We start from the raw sequence: 14,908 nt of genomic DNA, 5'->3' as shown, positions 1-14,908 counted from the left end.
GAGCGGCCTCCCTGGCGGGAAAGAGCCGGGGCTTGCGGAGAGAGACGCTGGTGACGCACCCAAGGGGGCGGGGTCATTGAGGGGGCGTGTCCACGGTGCACGCACCGCTTTTTCCAGAGCCGCACGGACATGTCAGGGGCGGAGCCTTGCGAACGGCTGGGGGCGTGTCCATGCAAATGAGATGCCCGCCGCGCGGCATGCCGGGCCCGATCCCGCGCCAAGCCCGCGCTGTCCCGGCGCGTCCGCGGGCTTGGCGCGGGCCGGGCCGTGCCGGGCCGTGCGGGCCGGGCCGCAGCGCGGCAGGGCCGGGCGGGGTCGGGGCCGGGCCGGGCCGGGCGTGTGCTGGGCGGGCGTGCGTGGGGCGGGGCAGGCGGTGTGTGGGGCTGGTCGGGCATACTTACCTGGCAGGGGAGACACCATGATCAAGCAGGTGGTTTTCCCAGGGCGAGGCTCATCCCTTGCACTCCGGGTGTGCTGACCCCTGCGATTTCCCCAAATGCGGGAAACTCGACTGCATAATTTGTGGTAGTGGGGGACTGCGTTCGCGCTCTCCCCTGGTCTTGCTGGTCAAAAACAGATTTAAACTACTATGAATCACTGATACTCCTTCCCTACCCTACGGGCACGATGAGGGTCATCCCGAAAATGCCTGACTGCACCGCACAAGGATTTTTGCCTTCAATTTATTTCCCAAAATAACACGTATGCATAACCCCAGCACCTCCCATCTCTGCTCTGTATTAAAATTATTAGTCCTTCACGCATGTGAAATTCCTCTCTCAAATTGGGTCGGTGGTCTCGAATCCGGTCAGTGGTCCCAGGGATGAAGTCAGGAATGTCTTCATCAGGTCTCTGTGACCCTCTGGCACAATCCAAGGCGCCCTGCTTTGGGATGGATTGATATAGAGTCCAGATGCTGGACTGTGAAAAATGCCAATCACTTATTTTATAAATTTTTAAAGTTTAATAGTAATAAAATGGTTATAAAAATAGTGATACAATTAGAGTAATAATAATTTGGACAATTTGAATTAGGACAATATGAGACAATAAAAACAAAGAGTTACGGACGTCCGGGTACCTCTACTGGGCAGCACGAGCCCTAAAAAGAACACCCGTTAACAGAGGATTAACCCTTAAAAACAATAGCCTGTTGCATATTCATACAGCTCATCCATGATGCATAAATTCCATTCAAACACAGGATTCTGTCTGGGCAGTGTCAGCTTCTTCCTCCGAATCCTAACAGCGCCTTCGAGGCGGGAAGAAGTTCGTTTCTTCTGATAAGGGAGCAATAAATTCTTTTGCTCTGAAAGATTTACGTGTCCTGTGGCTGCTATCTTGCTGCAAGTCCTTTCTTTAAAAAAAGGTATCTTACATAGCATAGTTTTTATTTTAACAATTTTTATAACCTAAAACTATATTTAACACACTACTTGAGAGAATTAATACAGCATTACTTTCTAACACAACACATATAATATTCATTTCAATATTTGCGAAAAGCCAATCAAAATACATGCATTTTTCACATGGACATTGTTCTACTGCTTTCAATCTGTTCCTATCACAGCTCACTTGCTCCACTTCCTTCTACAAATCAGCTCGTAATATAACAATTAGCATTAACTTAAGCATCTAACAGCCTTTAACTATCGTTGGCGTATCTAACTTCAATATGGATTGGTTCTAACCCTCGGCTATAATCATAAATTTCTAAAATCACAATTCAACAGGCCATTACAGCCACATCCACTGCTCTGTATTAATTCGGTGCCGAGCGCTCCAACCTCCGGCGGCGGCGAGCGCGGCTGTCGGGTCCAGGAGGGGCTCGAGTTTAGAAACCACAAAACTGAGGATGGGGCCGTAATCTGAACCAGGAGTATCTGCGATTCACAATGGTTTAGATCTGTTTTTGACCAGCGAGACCAGGGGAGAGCGCGAACGCAGTCCCCCACTACCACAAATTATGCAGTCGAGTTTCCCGCATTTGGGGAAATCGCAGGGGTCAGCACACCCGGAGTGCAAGGGATGAGCCTCGCCCTGGGAAAACCACCTGCTTGATCATGGTGTCTCCCCTGCCAGGTAAGTATGCCCGACCAGCCCCACACACCGCCTGCCCCGCCCCACGCACGCCCGCCCAGCACACGCCCGGCCCGGCCCGGCCCCGACCCCGCCCGGCCCTGCCGCGCTGCGGCCCGGCCCGCACGGCCCGGCACGGCCCGGCCCGCGCCAAGCCCGCGGACGCGCCGGGACAGCGCGGGCTTGGCGCGGGATCGGGCCCGGCATGCCGCGCGGCGGGCATCTCATTTGCATGGACACGCCTACAACCCCCCCTGGCCCCGCCCCTGCAGGCCGGCTCCGCTCCCGCCGCTGCCCGGGGCTCGGGGCCGCCTCTCCCGCTGCCGGAGCTCCCTCTCCCCGGCGCTGCCGGTGCTGCCGCGCCCCTCCCGGTGCCCCCGCTCCTCCCGGGGCTCTCCGCTCCCTCGGGCACGACCGGGCGGGCGAGCGGCGTTCGGGGCGCGAAAAATGCGGAGTTTATGGTTGGCTTTTCGCAAACGTTCAAATGGATGTTTGATGGGTTATGCTAGAAAGTTACGTTGTATTGATTTTCTTAAGTAGTGTGTTAAATCTAGTTTTAGGTTATAACATAATGTTAAAATAGAAACTATGCTATGTAAGATGCTTTTTTTAAAGAGAGGAATGAGGTGCTGTCACTGAGCAGCCACAGGACACCGGAATCTTTCAGAGAAAGAGAATTTATTGCTCCCTTATCAGAACAAACGAACTTCTTCCTGCCTTGCTCAGCCCTGGTGACACCGTCAGGATTCAGAGGAAGAAGCTGACACTGCCCAGACAGAATCCTGTGTTTGAACGGAATTTATGCATCATGGATGAGCTGTATGAATATGCAACAGGCTATGGCTTTTAAGGGTTAATCCTCTGTGAACGTGGGGCATTTTTCGGGCTTATTTTGCCCAGAAAAGGTACCTGCACCATCCATAACTCTTTGTATTTGTTGTCTCATATTATCCTAATTCAAATTGTCCAAATTATTATTACTCTAATTGTATTGCTATTTTTATAACCATTTTATTACTATTAAACTTTTAAAATGTTAAAACAACTGATTGGCGTTTTTCTCATCAGCAAACCCAGAGTTTATTTGTAAAAACAAATCTCTTTTTCCATCCATCAATCTCTGCAATCCTTCCCAGCGTTTGCTCTGGCTCTGCCCCCGTGCCCTGCCCCGTCCATCCCTGGGGGGATTGGGGTAAACTGGGGCTGGCAGTGCCCCAAACTGCACCAAAGAGCCTTTCCAGGGGTAAATTTGGGGTAAATTGGGGCTGGCAATGCCCCAAACTGCACCAAAGAGCCTTTCCAGGGGTAAATTTGGGGTAAATTGGGGCTGGCAGTGCCCCAAACTGCACCAAAGAGCCTTTCCAGGGGTAAATTTGGGGTAAATTGGGGCTGGCAGTGCCCCAAACTGCACCAAAGAGCCTTTCCAGGGGTAAATTTGGGGTAAATTGGGGCTGGCAGTGCCCCAAACTGCAGCAAAGAGCCTTCCAGGGTAAATTTGGGTAAATTGGGGCTGGCAGTGCCCCAAACTGCACCAAAGAGCCTTTCCAGGGGTAAATTTGGGGTAAATTGGGGCTGGCAGTGCCCCAAACTGCACCAAAGAGCCTTTCCAGGGGCAAATTTGGGGTAAATTGGGGCTGGCAATGCAGCAAAGAGCGTTTCCACCCTGCCAGGCTGGGGAACCCAGGGAATCCTCTGCAGGGCTCCAGACCCTGCCCAGGGGGCTCAGGGACCCTGGCACAGAGCCCCAGACCCTGAGCCTTTGATTGAGCCCTTGGAAAAACAATCACCAACCTTTACAGGGGGGATTACAAGCCACGACAGGTTAAATAGAATGGCAGTGGATTTATCACAGGGTGAAAAATAGATTTTGGGGTTTTAGAATGGGGGTTCAGGGGCAAGATGGAGGAATCTGGGCATGTCCTGTCCTTTCTCCTTCTTCTTCTTCTTGGCCAAAGGGTCCCCAGAGCCCAAACCGGAGCTGTGAGGGCACCCAAAGGTGGGAATGGGCTCTCTGTTGAGGGAGGGGTTAAATCATTCTGTGTCTGTTTAAAAAGGCAAAAAGCCCAGAAGATTCTCTCCCCACTTTGGTAAACAGACACAAGGTCACAGGACCTTCAAGACTTCACCTCAAACCTAAGGTTACCTAATTAGACTCAGGCTAAAAAGTCTCAGGTGATTCACTAGAAAAAGAAGAGAACAAAGGAAATAATCGCTTTTGTGGGGTATTTAGTAGGAGTAAGGACATCTTGCCCCTGGCTCGGTTTTTCTCTATAAGAGCTTTGTTATTTTGCCCTTTATTAAACCTTTTCCTGTTTCCAACAGTACCTCAGAAGCCATCCTGCTGATTTTATGCCATTCGGGGTAGCTGAGCTATCTCAAGGGCAATAAGTTCTCTGAGAGCTCCTAAGACCTCGCTCAAAGAGAAACCCTAAAACTTTCCTGGGTGAATGGGCAGAGCTGCCCTTTCCATCCATTTCCAGGGGAATATGCAAACTGCCCAGAGTCCTTTGGGAAAGTTAATTGTGCATTTACTTTGGACAAGTTAATTGTGCATTTTGCACAGCAAACCCCGCCCCAGCAGTGGCAAAGGGCACTCGGGCAAGTGGAGAAAGCGATGGGGTCATTCTGCATTCCCAGACCCGAATTCCATGGGATGTCTGAGGGATTTCCTGCCCCGAGGGATTTCCTGCCCTGAGGATTTCCTGCCCCGAGGGATTTCCTCTCGCTGCAGGAACAACAACAATGCCCCGTTACTCCAAGGTCCCTCACAGCCAGTAACTACAGACCAGGATATTCCAGCGTCCACTATAAAATCCACGGCTCCATTCCCGGCTCGAGCGGCCCCAAAGGGTTCAGGGAGACGGGAGATGCCCGTGGTCCCCTCCAGCCCAGCCCAGATGCTTCCTCTCCTGCTCTTCCCTCGTGTCCGTGCCCAGCCCGAGCTGCCCGCAGCCCCACTGTGATATTTGGGAGGTGTCAATGCCAGCCCAGGAGCTGCCCCTGCACAGGGCTCGCCGTCTGCCTGTGCGCTGCCCTGGCACAGGTTTGGGCATTGCTGCCCCGGGCACAGATTTGGGCATTGCTGTCCCTGGTACAGATTTGGTCATTCCTGCCCCTGACACAGATTTGGTCATTTCTGCCCTGACACAGGTTTGATCATTTCTGCCCTGGCAGAGATTTGGGCATTTCTGCCCCTGGCACAGATTTCGGCATTCCTTGTGTCTCTTCTCCTCCCCTGGAGCTCCCTCCCGTGTCTTGGGCACCCCCTGGGCACTGCCCATCCTCTGTGCCCCCCGTGTCCTTCCCGGAGTTCCCATCCCAGAGCTGGCACCGAGTGCGAGCAGCGCCGTGTGAGAGAGACAGCGCCGTGTGAGACAGCTCCGGGCCTGCTGCCCGTGCCGCGTCTGGATCTGGCTCCGTTCCGGGTCCGGTTCCGTTCCGGGTCCGGTTCCGTCCCGGGTCCGGGAGGATCGGGACGCGCCCAGGCCGGGCGGGGGTGACTCCGCCGCGCCGCAAGGGGGCGCCAACACGAGAGCGAGACACGAGGCGGGGCTGGGGAGGGGGCGTGGCCATGCAAATCACAGCGGGGCAGAGGGCGGTGCCAGGATGCGGTACCCGTGAGTTGTGGGCGTGTCCATGCAGATTTGTGGGCGCCGCGCGGCATGCCGGGCCCGATCCCGCGCCAAGCCCGCGCTGTCCCGGCGCGTCCGCGGGCTTGGCGCGGGCCGGGCCGTGCCGGGCCGTGCGGGCCGGGCCGCAGCGCGGCAGGGCCGGGCGGGGTCGGGGCCGGGCCGGGCCGGGCGTGTGCTGGGCGGGCGTGCGTGGGGCGGGGCAGGCGGTGCGTGGGGCTGGTCGGGCATACTTACCTGGCAGGGGAGACACCATGATCAAGCAGGTGGTTTTCCCAGGGCGAGGCTCATCCCTTGCACTCCGGGTGTGCTGACCCCTGCGATTTCCCCAAATGCGGGAAACTCGACTGCATAATTTGTGGTAGTGGGGGACTGCGTTCGCGCTCTCCCCTGGTATTGCGGTTCAAAAATAGAAAAAACTTCCAGATATTTTCTACAAAGATCGTCTTGTCCCACTCGCTCCTTGGTCCGCAGCGGCTCTGGTCCGTCCCAGATCCGTTCCTGCCCCAATAAATCCCGCCCCGCTCCGTCCCGCACCCATCAGAACCCCACCCGGGCCGAGGCAGGAGGTGCCAGCCTCGCTCCGCCCTTTTACAGCCCAAATTAACCTCTAATAAACCTGGTTATCCAACGTCTCATCCCGGCCCTCCTCGCACGCTGCGGTCCCAGAGCCTCCCCGGGTGCGCTCACGGAGGAAGCCCCGGGGCAGGCAGCGAGCGCAGGACCCCGCAGTGACCCGCGGCACGCAGTGTTACCACACGAGTTTATTTAAATAAAACCGAACACAGATGCAGCGTTGCGACCGGAGTGATGGACCAGACAAGCGATGCGACGGGGACATGGCAGCCGGGGCGGGCGGGCGTGCGAGCCCTGGCGGTGACCCAGCCCAGCCCCGGCTCCCGGGGGCCGCCGGCGAGAGGAGAGGGCGCGCTGCCGTTCCGTTCCGTGCCGTGCCGTGCCGTGCTGAGCACGGCCCCCTCTCCGGGACCCCCGTGGCTGCCATGGCCGCGCTGGGCTGGGCTCTACCTTTCACCTTGGCAGGAAGCTGAACCCACTTCTCTCTCCTCTGCTGCGCGGCCTCCCGCTCCAGCAGGCTGGCACTCGCTGTGCCACGGGGGTCCTGGGGCCCTGAGGGTCCCAGCGAGGTGAGCAGCCCCCAGGACCGGGCCTCCCTTCTCACTCTCACCGGGGCGGGACGCGGCGCTCGCTCGCACCGGGGGGGACAACAGAAATAAATACGGGGAGGGGGTGGCTGGGCAGGCCCCGGCCGGGGCCAGAGCCCGTCCCCAGCCCCAGCCCCAGCCCCGGCGCAGCCGCGCTCCTCGCCCGGGGATGGCGGCTGCCGATGGAGATGGTGCTTCCCCAGCCCGGAGCTGCCCGTGGCGTGTGACGGGCGGGGCGCGGGCTCGGAGCTCGATGTCTGTGCTGGGGGCGGCGCGGGGGGCGCAGGGGGCGCGGGCCGGGGTTAGTACTCGTCCTGCTCCTCTGGCGGCTGCTCCTCCAGCTCGTCATCCTCCGGCGGGGCAAAGCCCTCCTGCGGGGAACAGGGGTGGCACGGGTGGGCACGCCAGCCTCCACCTGGCGTGGCAAAGCCCTGGCAGCCCACGGACAACTGAGGGGAAGGGAGGCCCTCCCTGCCCAGGGAATTCCAGGGAGCAGGGCAGGGACGTGGGCTCCGTGCCAGCCCTCACCTCCGTGGCATAGAGCACGCTGACGATGCCGGTGATGATGGGGCTGTTCTCGTTCTCGTGCTCCTGGCAGATGAGCTCGATGTCCCGCAGTTTGCTGAAGTAGAAATCCCGCTCCTTCTCCAGCCCGTCCACTGTCAGCTTCAGGTCCATCAGCTGTGGGACAGGGAGAGATGTTCAAAACTCCAGCCCCCATTGCCACGGTGCCCCCCAGTGCCCCCCAGCCCTGGCAGGGACCCCTGCCTGTAGCAGACCCCATGGAGCTGGCAAGAGCTCCATGGAGGATGGAGACTTTACAGCAGGAACTGCTCAGTCATGATGAGACAGCAAAATAAGCTCCTGTCTTCTACCTCTCACCCCATAGCTCATCTCTGTAACCCCGTAGACCACTTTTCCCTGACCCTTACTATTGGACAAGTTTGGATCCCCCTACACCCTATAAAAAGGAGCAGTTTTAGCCCATTCGACAGAAGAAGAGCTGTCACTGGAACCCTTCACAGACTCCCCAATAAACCATCGCTGTGGAACGACCAGGACCTCTCCTTCCCCTCTCTCACGTCTGCTTCTGCCCCAGCCAAAGGCGCCCTAGCACCAAGCAAAGAGCTGGAATGCTAAGAGAGCTGAGAATCACTAAAGGGCTGGAATGCTAAGAGAGCTGAGAGTCACTGAAGAGCTGGAATCACTGAGCTTGCTAAGGGTGGCGGTGGCTATGAGCTACCTGGGTGTTCGGGCACTGTGTGCCAGAGGGACTGAGCTCTCTGGAACGGCCTGCATGGCTCGGTTGGACAAGCCCAGCTCTGGCTCCGTCACCCACCTGCTGGTTGAGCTCCAGGATCTGCGCGTCGGCCTCGGTGCCGCCGTTGCGGGCGGCGGGCGAGTTTTTCCGTAGGATGCCGCTGGGCACGGTGCCGAGGCGGGCGGGGTTCGGGCTGTTCTTGGGGCCCGTGGGCGAGGTCCTCTGGGGCACTTGACGGCACACGGGGACCAATGGGTTAATGCTGGCTGGGGGGGGGGCTGCCGCAGGGACCACCCCCCGTGCATTGAGTGGGGGGCAGCAGCCAGGGCAGGCGGATCCCCTGTGCAGAGCTATGGTTCCACGCTTTCCCAATTCAGCCTCCCCCCTGCCTCAGTTTCCCCTGGCAAACCTCACCCCCAGCCCTCCAAGGGTGCTCGTGGCTTGTCTGGGGGTCAGCATGGGGGCTGAGCAGACCCCCAAACCTTGACAGCCCCCACTGGGCCAGCACAGGGAGCTGCATGGCAGGGAGGGGATGGCAGCCAGGGGTGGCAAACCAGCCCAGGCCGGGCTGAGCAGGCAGGTGGAGCAGGCAGGATCCCTGTGCTCTGCAATCTGGGTGTCCCTGCAGCCCCCTGTGGCAGGCAGGGACAGGGCAGGGCAGGGCAGGGAAGGGACAGGGCAGGGCAGGGATAGGGCAGGGAGGGAAGGGCAGGGCAGGGAGGGCAGGGCAGGGCAGGGCAGGGCAGGGCAGGGAAAGGACAGGACAGGGCAGGGACAGGGCAGGGACAGGGCAGGGATAGGGAAGGGACAGGACAGGGCAGGGCAGGGACAGGGCAGGGAAGGGACAGGGCAGGGCAGGGCAGGGCAGCAGCAGAGCAGGCACAGGCAGGGGCAGGGGGACGCCTGGCCGTGACCAGGGGTGCAGAGGACGGGGGGCAGCGCTCGCTGGGGACAGCCCCGGACATTACCTGCGGTGCCAATGGGTTTCTTGGGTTTGTTGTAGATGTGATCACCTGGGTTAGGGGGGGGCGCCACGTCCTGGCCCTGCCGTGCCAGCAGAGGGTTGTACTCCTTCCCGTCGTAGTTGGCGTCAAAGAACTTCTTGAACCACTGGATGAACTCAAAATTGTCCTGGAACTTGCCCTTCACCAGCCGCTCCACGGCGATGATCTGGGGGCACACGGGGGCTCAGCAGGGACACTGGCACGGGGGTGCCAGCCTCCCACGGCGTGCCAGCCCCCGCTGCCCCCGTGCACCTACTTTGTCCACTCCCATCTTCTTGAAGGCGGCCTGCAGCACCTTGAAGTTGTGGATGTACTCGTGCTCCAGCTTGGCCTGGAACTTCACCTTGCGCAGGTGCACGCAGCCGGGGAACAGCATGTCCATGAACTGGCAATAGGCAGCCCCTGCGCCGGGCCCAGCCACGGTCACGGGGGGCTGGGGGCACCCTGGCAGCGCCCCCCGCGGCCCCCGCAAGCCCACCTGAGCAGAGCTGCTCGATCTTGGTGTAGTTGAGCTGCAGGGAGTCGTTGACCCAGGCCAGCATGTCATGGCGGCTCAGGTTCTCGCTGGTCACCGACGTGGAGTACACATTGACGGCCATGCCCCAGCTGCAAGAGATGGGCGTCACACGGGCACCCCGGGCACCCCAGCCCTGCTCCAGGGGCACTGGGACCGGGGGTGCCAATCCCACCCAGACTCCAACACATGGGTCCCAGGACATGGGCACTGCCCAGGGGATGCCAGCCATGCCCTCGTGGGCATTGCCGAGGGGATGCCAGCCGTGCCCTTATGGGCACTGCCCAGGGGATGCCAGCCCTGCCCTCATGGGCACTGCCGAGGGGATGCCAGCCATGCCCAGGGCACTGCCGAGGGGATGCCAGCCATGCCCTCGTGGGCATTGCCGAGGGGATGCCAGCCCTGCCGAGGGCACACGGGCACTGCCGAGGGGATGCCAGCCATGCCCTTATGGGCACTGCCGAGGGGATGCCAGCCCTGCCGGGGGCACTGCCGAGGGGATGCCAGCCCTGCCCAGGGCACACGGGCACTGCCCAGGGGATGCCAGCCGTGCCGGGGGCACTGCCCAGGGGATACCAGCCCTGCCGAGGGCACACGGGCACTGCCGAGGGGATGCCAGCCCTGCCCTTATGGGCACTGCCGAGGGGATGCCAGCCCTGCCGGGGGCACTGCCGAGGGGATGCCAGCCCTGCCGGGGGCACTGCCGAGGGGATGCCAGCCGTGCCCGGGGCTGCTGCCCTGGCTGAGCCCGGGGGCTCCGGGGGCTGCTGCCCATAAGCCGCTTAGGGCCCCCCTCTCGGGCCCCCGGTGCCGCCTAATCTGCCGGGGCCGGGGCCGGGATCGGGGTCCATTAGAGCAGGGCTTAGAGGGGCAACATCTGCCGGCCGCGGCCTCCGCCCAGATGGCCGGGGGCTGCGGGACCCCCCGGCTGCGGTGCCAGCCCGGCAGGGCACGGGGGGCGCGCAGAGCGGGGGGCACGGAGCCCACTGTCGCTGCCCTGCACAACCGCTCCGGTGCGGCCCCGAGGAGCGGCCCCTTCCCGGAGCGGGGGTCCCGGTGCTCCCGGTGCCCCCCCGGGCGGCAGCGGCGGCAGCGGCGCCGTTAATCCGCTTCCTTCCCGGCGAGGGGGGCCGCGGGCCGGGCCAGCTGCCAGGCGGGGGCAGGGGCAGGGGGGGTGCAGCCCCCAGACCCCCCTCCAGTGCCGCATCCCGGGGGATGAGGGGGCACAGCAGCAGCAGCAGCAGCAGCAGCAGCAGCAGCAGCAGCGCACATCTGCGCCCTGGGGCTGCGCGGCGCTGCCACCCCTGGGTGCTGCCACCCCCGGGCCCGTTTGGGGGCGGAAGGTCCCGGTGGCCGCAGTGCCCCCGTGTCCGGTACAGCCCCGCGGTGACTCAGCACCGGCGATGCCGCAGCCGGTTGAACCCCTCCGGGCCCCCCGTCCCGGCCCGCCGTGTTACCGCACGCACCCGCGGGGGGGATCGGTATTTTTAGCCGCCGCCGCAGCCGCTGGAACCGGGGCCCCCGCGCCGCCGCCGCCCCCGCACGGCGAGGTGCGCACCGGCCCGCTCCCGGTACGATCCCGAGCCCGTGTGGCGGCACGGCGGCGGCGGGGCGCGGGCAGGGGTCCCCCGGGGCCGCCCCCATCGCGCCCCCCTCCCCTGGCTCCGGCGGCGGAGCTGAGTCATGCGCGGCGCTGAGCCAGAGCCACGCGCACTGCGGTGCCGCGGCTGCCGGTACCGGGGCTGCGGCGGGCACGGCAGCGGGGCAGGGGCTGCCCGCCCGCACGGCGAGGAGCGGCTGAGACCCCCCTGCCATCGCGGCCCTTCCCCAAATAACGGGGCAGCCCCCAAAGCATCACCCGGGCCGGCGGGGGATGCCCACGGGACCGGCACGGCCATCACCGGGGCTCTGCGGCATCGCCCGTGCTGGGGAACGGGGCTGCGACCCCCAGAATCCCCGCCGGGATGAACGGGGGTGTCACGGCGCCAGCCGCACCTCGAGTCCCGCACACGGCGGCACACGTGAGAGCGCGGGGGCGAACCCCGACACGGGGGGGCACCCACCGAGAACCGTGACACGGGGGGGGCACCGTGATCCCCTCCGAGAACCGTGACACGGGGGGGGCACCGTGATCCCCACCGAGAACCGTGACACGGGGGGAGCACCGTGATCCCCACCGAGAACCGTGACACGGGGGGAGCACCGTGATCCCCTCCGAGAACCGTGACACGGGGGGAGCATCCTGACCCACATCGAGAACCGTGACACGGGGAGAGCACCGTGATCCCCACGAGCATCCCGACACGCGGAGGGAACCTTGCCCCACCGGGAGCACCGTGACCCCGCCAGGCACCGAGGGCGGAGCGGGGCCGCCCAGCCCGTCCCGACCCTCCCGAACGGCGCTCCGAGCCCCGGGCGCATTGCCGAGCCCGCCCCGGTGTAATGGCAGGGCAGCCGGTGCCCGCGGCACGCTCCGACCCGCGGCCGCCGGGGATGGAACCGAGGGCCCGGCCGGTTTGCCGCCGGCTCTCGCCAAAAAACGCGAATAAAAATAAGAACAGAGCCCGGATTCCCGGTGGCCGAGAGGAGCGCAGAGGGGTTGGTTGGTCGGTAGGCACCGGGCGCCCGGCCGGGCGGGGGACGCTTACCGCTGCATTTTAATTGTCCGGGCGGGAGCCGCTAATCACGGCCCGACGGCGGCCGCCGAAGCCCCGGGCGTGCGTCCGTGCCCGTCCCGCACGCAGAGGTCGTCCGGGCCCGGTCCCACGGCGCAGCCCCCGCGGCCGCTCTGCCCAAACAAACGGGAGCAGAGTGAGGCCGAGGGCGGCAGCACCGGGAGCCCAGCGGCGGGAGCGGAGCGGCACCGCGGTACCGCCGGTGCGAGCTGGGCTGCTGCGACTGGCGGCGTCTATTTTGGGAGCCGTCCCGGTGGCTTCTCAAGTGACAAACGCGCCAGGGGGGTGGCAGACAGCCCGGCGGGGGCCGAGCGCCGTGCGGGGCTGGCAGCGGCCACGGGGGCCCGGCCGCCGCTCGCCCACGTCCCCCCGGGAGCCCCCGGTGCCGCTTCCCCCACCCCAGCGGAGCATCCCCGCGCTCCGGTGGGCACGGGGGGGTTCGCCGGGACCGGCAGCGCCCAGCTCCGCTCCGGCTCCATCCCCGGCTCCATCCCCAGCTCCGTACCGGCTCCGGCCCCGGCACCCTGTCCCCGGTTCCCGGCGGCGGCAGCAGCGCCCGTCCGGGCCCGCGGCGAGGCACGGCGGCCGTTCCGGCACCGGGAGCTGGCGATGCCCGCCCGCCCCGATCCCCCCGCCGCGCTCGGCTCCCGCTAACCTAAATAACTCGGTACGGCGGCGGCGGGAGCATGTGCAGAGCGCGGCCCTCCCTCCCCCCGCTCCTGAAATATTAATGCCGCGGGATGAGCCGAGCCGAGCCGAGCCGGGCCGGGCCGGGCCGTGCCGGGCGGGGAACACGCTGGCATCCCCGGCCGGGACAGCGCGCCCGGGACACGCCACCGGGCACGGCTGTCCCCAAAGTGTCCCCAAAGGGACCGCACCGTGCGCGCTCAGGACATCCCCGGGAGCCTGCGGGGTGCCAGGGACCGGGGCTGCGGGCCCGGCCGCGGCGGGAGATGGGTCTGGATATCCCGGGAATGGCGGGGGAGCGCAGAGAAGGGCCCGGGCCCATCCCGACACGCGCGCGTCCCTGACAGCGTCACCTCACCGGGGACACCGCTGTCCCGGTGACACCGCCGTACCGGGGACACCGCTGTCCCGGTGACACCGCCGAACCGGGGACACCGCTGTACCGGGGACACCGCCGTACCGGCGCCGTGCCGCCATGAGCGCGAGGACCGGGAGCGCGTCACGCCCGGTGTGTCACGCCCGGTGTGTCACGGTGACAGCCACCTGCCGCTCCGGACCGCCGCGGCGGCATCGCCCGCGGGACGGGCCCGGCGGCACCGGCAGCGCCCGAGCGGCGGCGGCCGCGTCCCGCAGGTCTCCGGGTGATGCCCGGGCCCTGATGATGCCCGGTACCGGCAGCGATGCCCGGTGCTGCGCGGGGCCGGAGCAGAGACTGCAGCTCCCGGCGCGCCGTACCGGTGCCGTGCCGTGCTGGGGCCGTTCCGTTCCGTGCCGTACCCGAGGGAGCCGCGGCCGGGACGCAGGAGCCGCCGCCGCTGAGTCAGGCCGGGCCTGGCCGCCACCGGCCCCGCGGCCCCGCTCGGCCCCGCCGCTCGGCCCGGACCCGTCCGCGGCCCGGCTCCAACCGCTCCATCCCCGGCGTTACCGCACGAACCGGCCCCCCTCACCTCGGCACGCTCCATGGCCCCTCGCCCCTCTGGCCCGGCTCCTCCAGCCCCGTTCCCGGCCCGGCCCCGCCGCTCCATCCCCAAGGCCCCGCCGCGGCCCCCCCGGCCGGTGCTGCCGGGCGGCGGCGGCCGGTGCGGGATGCGGCGATGGCAGCGGCGCCGCCCGCTCCCCTCCGTGCCCCCGGGCGGCCCCGCCGCACTCACCGCTCGGCCGCGGCCGCCGCCGCTCCGCTGCCCCCGCTCCGCCGCTCCGGGACCGGGACCGGGCCGGAACCGCACGGACCGACCGCGCCTGCGCCGCCCCCCCCGCGGGCGGTGCCAACGGCCCCGCCCCGCCCCCGCTGCCATGGCAACGGGCGTGACCACGCCCTCCTTGCGCGCTGAAATGGGTTGGCCACGCCCCATTCGCCATCGCAACGAGCCTGGACACGCCTCTCTGTGCTGCCATGGCAACGAGCATGGCCACGCCCCCTCCGCCATGACAACAAACATGGCCGTGCCTTGTCGCCATGGCAACGAGCTCGACCAGCGCCCTCTGGTGGCAGGAGGAGAGTTCTGCACCCCTAGAGCCCGCGGGGACCCCCAAACACCCCAGAGCCCCGAAACACCCCCTAAATAGCCCCTGAGCCCCTAAAAATCCCCTAAACACCCACAGAGCCCCTCAACCCCCCCCTCAGAGTCCCCTAAACACTCCCAGAGCCCGTGGAGACCCCCCCAAACACCCCCAGACTCCCTAAACACCCCCAAAGTCCCACAAACACCCCATAAACACCCCCAGACCCCTTAAACACCCCAGACGCTCCTAAACACCCCCAGACTCCCCCTAAACACTCCCTAAATACCCTCAGACCCCCCTAAGCACCCCCAGAGCCCCCCAGACACCCCCAGACCCCTTGGGACCCTCCCCAGGACCCTTCTGTGACCCTTCAGGACTCTTTCTGGCCGC

General features: G+C 64.5%; 1 protein-coding gene and 3 non-coding genes across 9 annotated transcripts; 2 read left to right on the top strand and 2 right to left on the bottom strand.

The window, feature by feature from the left end:
- Positions 1–393: 393 nt before the first annotated feature.
- On the top strand, positions 394–557 carry LOC135446402 (U1 spliceosomal RNA). The gene has a single exon (XR_010439798.1). It is a non-coding gene; the product is annotated as a U1 spliceosomal RNA (small nuclear RNA).
- A 1,372-nt stretch (positions 558–1,929) lies between these two features.
- LOC135446394 (U1 spliceosomal RNA) lies at positions 1,930–2,093 on the bottom strand. The gene has a single exon (XR_010439790.1). It is a non-coding gene; the product is annotated as a U1 spliceosomal RNA (small nuclear RNA).
- A 3,847-nt stretch (positions 2,094–5,940) lies between these two features.
- On the top strand, positions 5,941–6,104 carry LOC135446383 (U1 spliceosomal RNA). Its single transcript, XR_010439779.1, has one exon. It is a non-coding gene; the product is annotated as a U1 spliceosomal RNA (small nuclear RNA).
- A 353-nt stretch (positions 6,105–6,457) lies between these two features.
- On the bottom strand, positions 6,458–14,259 carry MAPRE3 (microtubule associated protein RP/EB family member 3). 6 transcript variants are annotated; one of them, XM_064710020.1, is made up of 8 exons: positions 14,167–14,185; positions 12,302–12,441; positions 9,618–9,745; positions 9,396–9,541; positions 9,104–9,305; positions 8,214–8,365; positions 7,403–7,555; positions 6,458–7,245 (listed from the first exon to the last, which is right to left on the bottom strand). In XM_064710020.1, the coding sequence occupies exons 2-8, from the start codon at positions 12,307–12,309 to the stop codon at positions 7,177–7,179; spliced, it is 858 nt and encodes a 285-aa protein (XP_064566090.1). In that variant the 5' UTR covers positions 12,310–12,441; positions 14,167–14,185; the 3' UTR covers positions 6,458–7,176. The 6 variants fall into 6 exon arrangements, with proteins under 6 accessions (XP_064566090.1, XP_064566093.1, XP_064566088.1 ...); XM_064710023.1 differs by lacking the exon at positions 14,167–14,185 and adding an exon at positions 12,834–12,980 and having other exon boundaries at positions 9,149–9,305; XM_064710018.1 differs by lacking the exon at positions 14,167–14,185 and adding an exon at positions 12,834–12,979.
- Positions 14,260–14,908: the final 649 nt, after the last annotated feature.

This window comes from Zonotrichia leucophrys, chromosome 3 (assembly GCF_028769735.1).
Source record: "Zonotrichia leucophrys gambelii isolate GWCS_2022_RI chromosome 3, RI_Zleu_2.0, whole genome shotgun sequence".
NCBI lineage: Eukaryota > Metazoa > Chordata > Aves > Passeriformes > Passerellidae > Zonotrichia > Zonotrichia leucophrys.
This window is presented reverse-complemented; position numbering and strand designations above follow the sequence as displayed.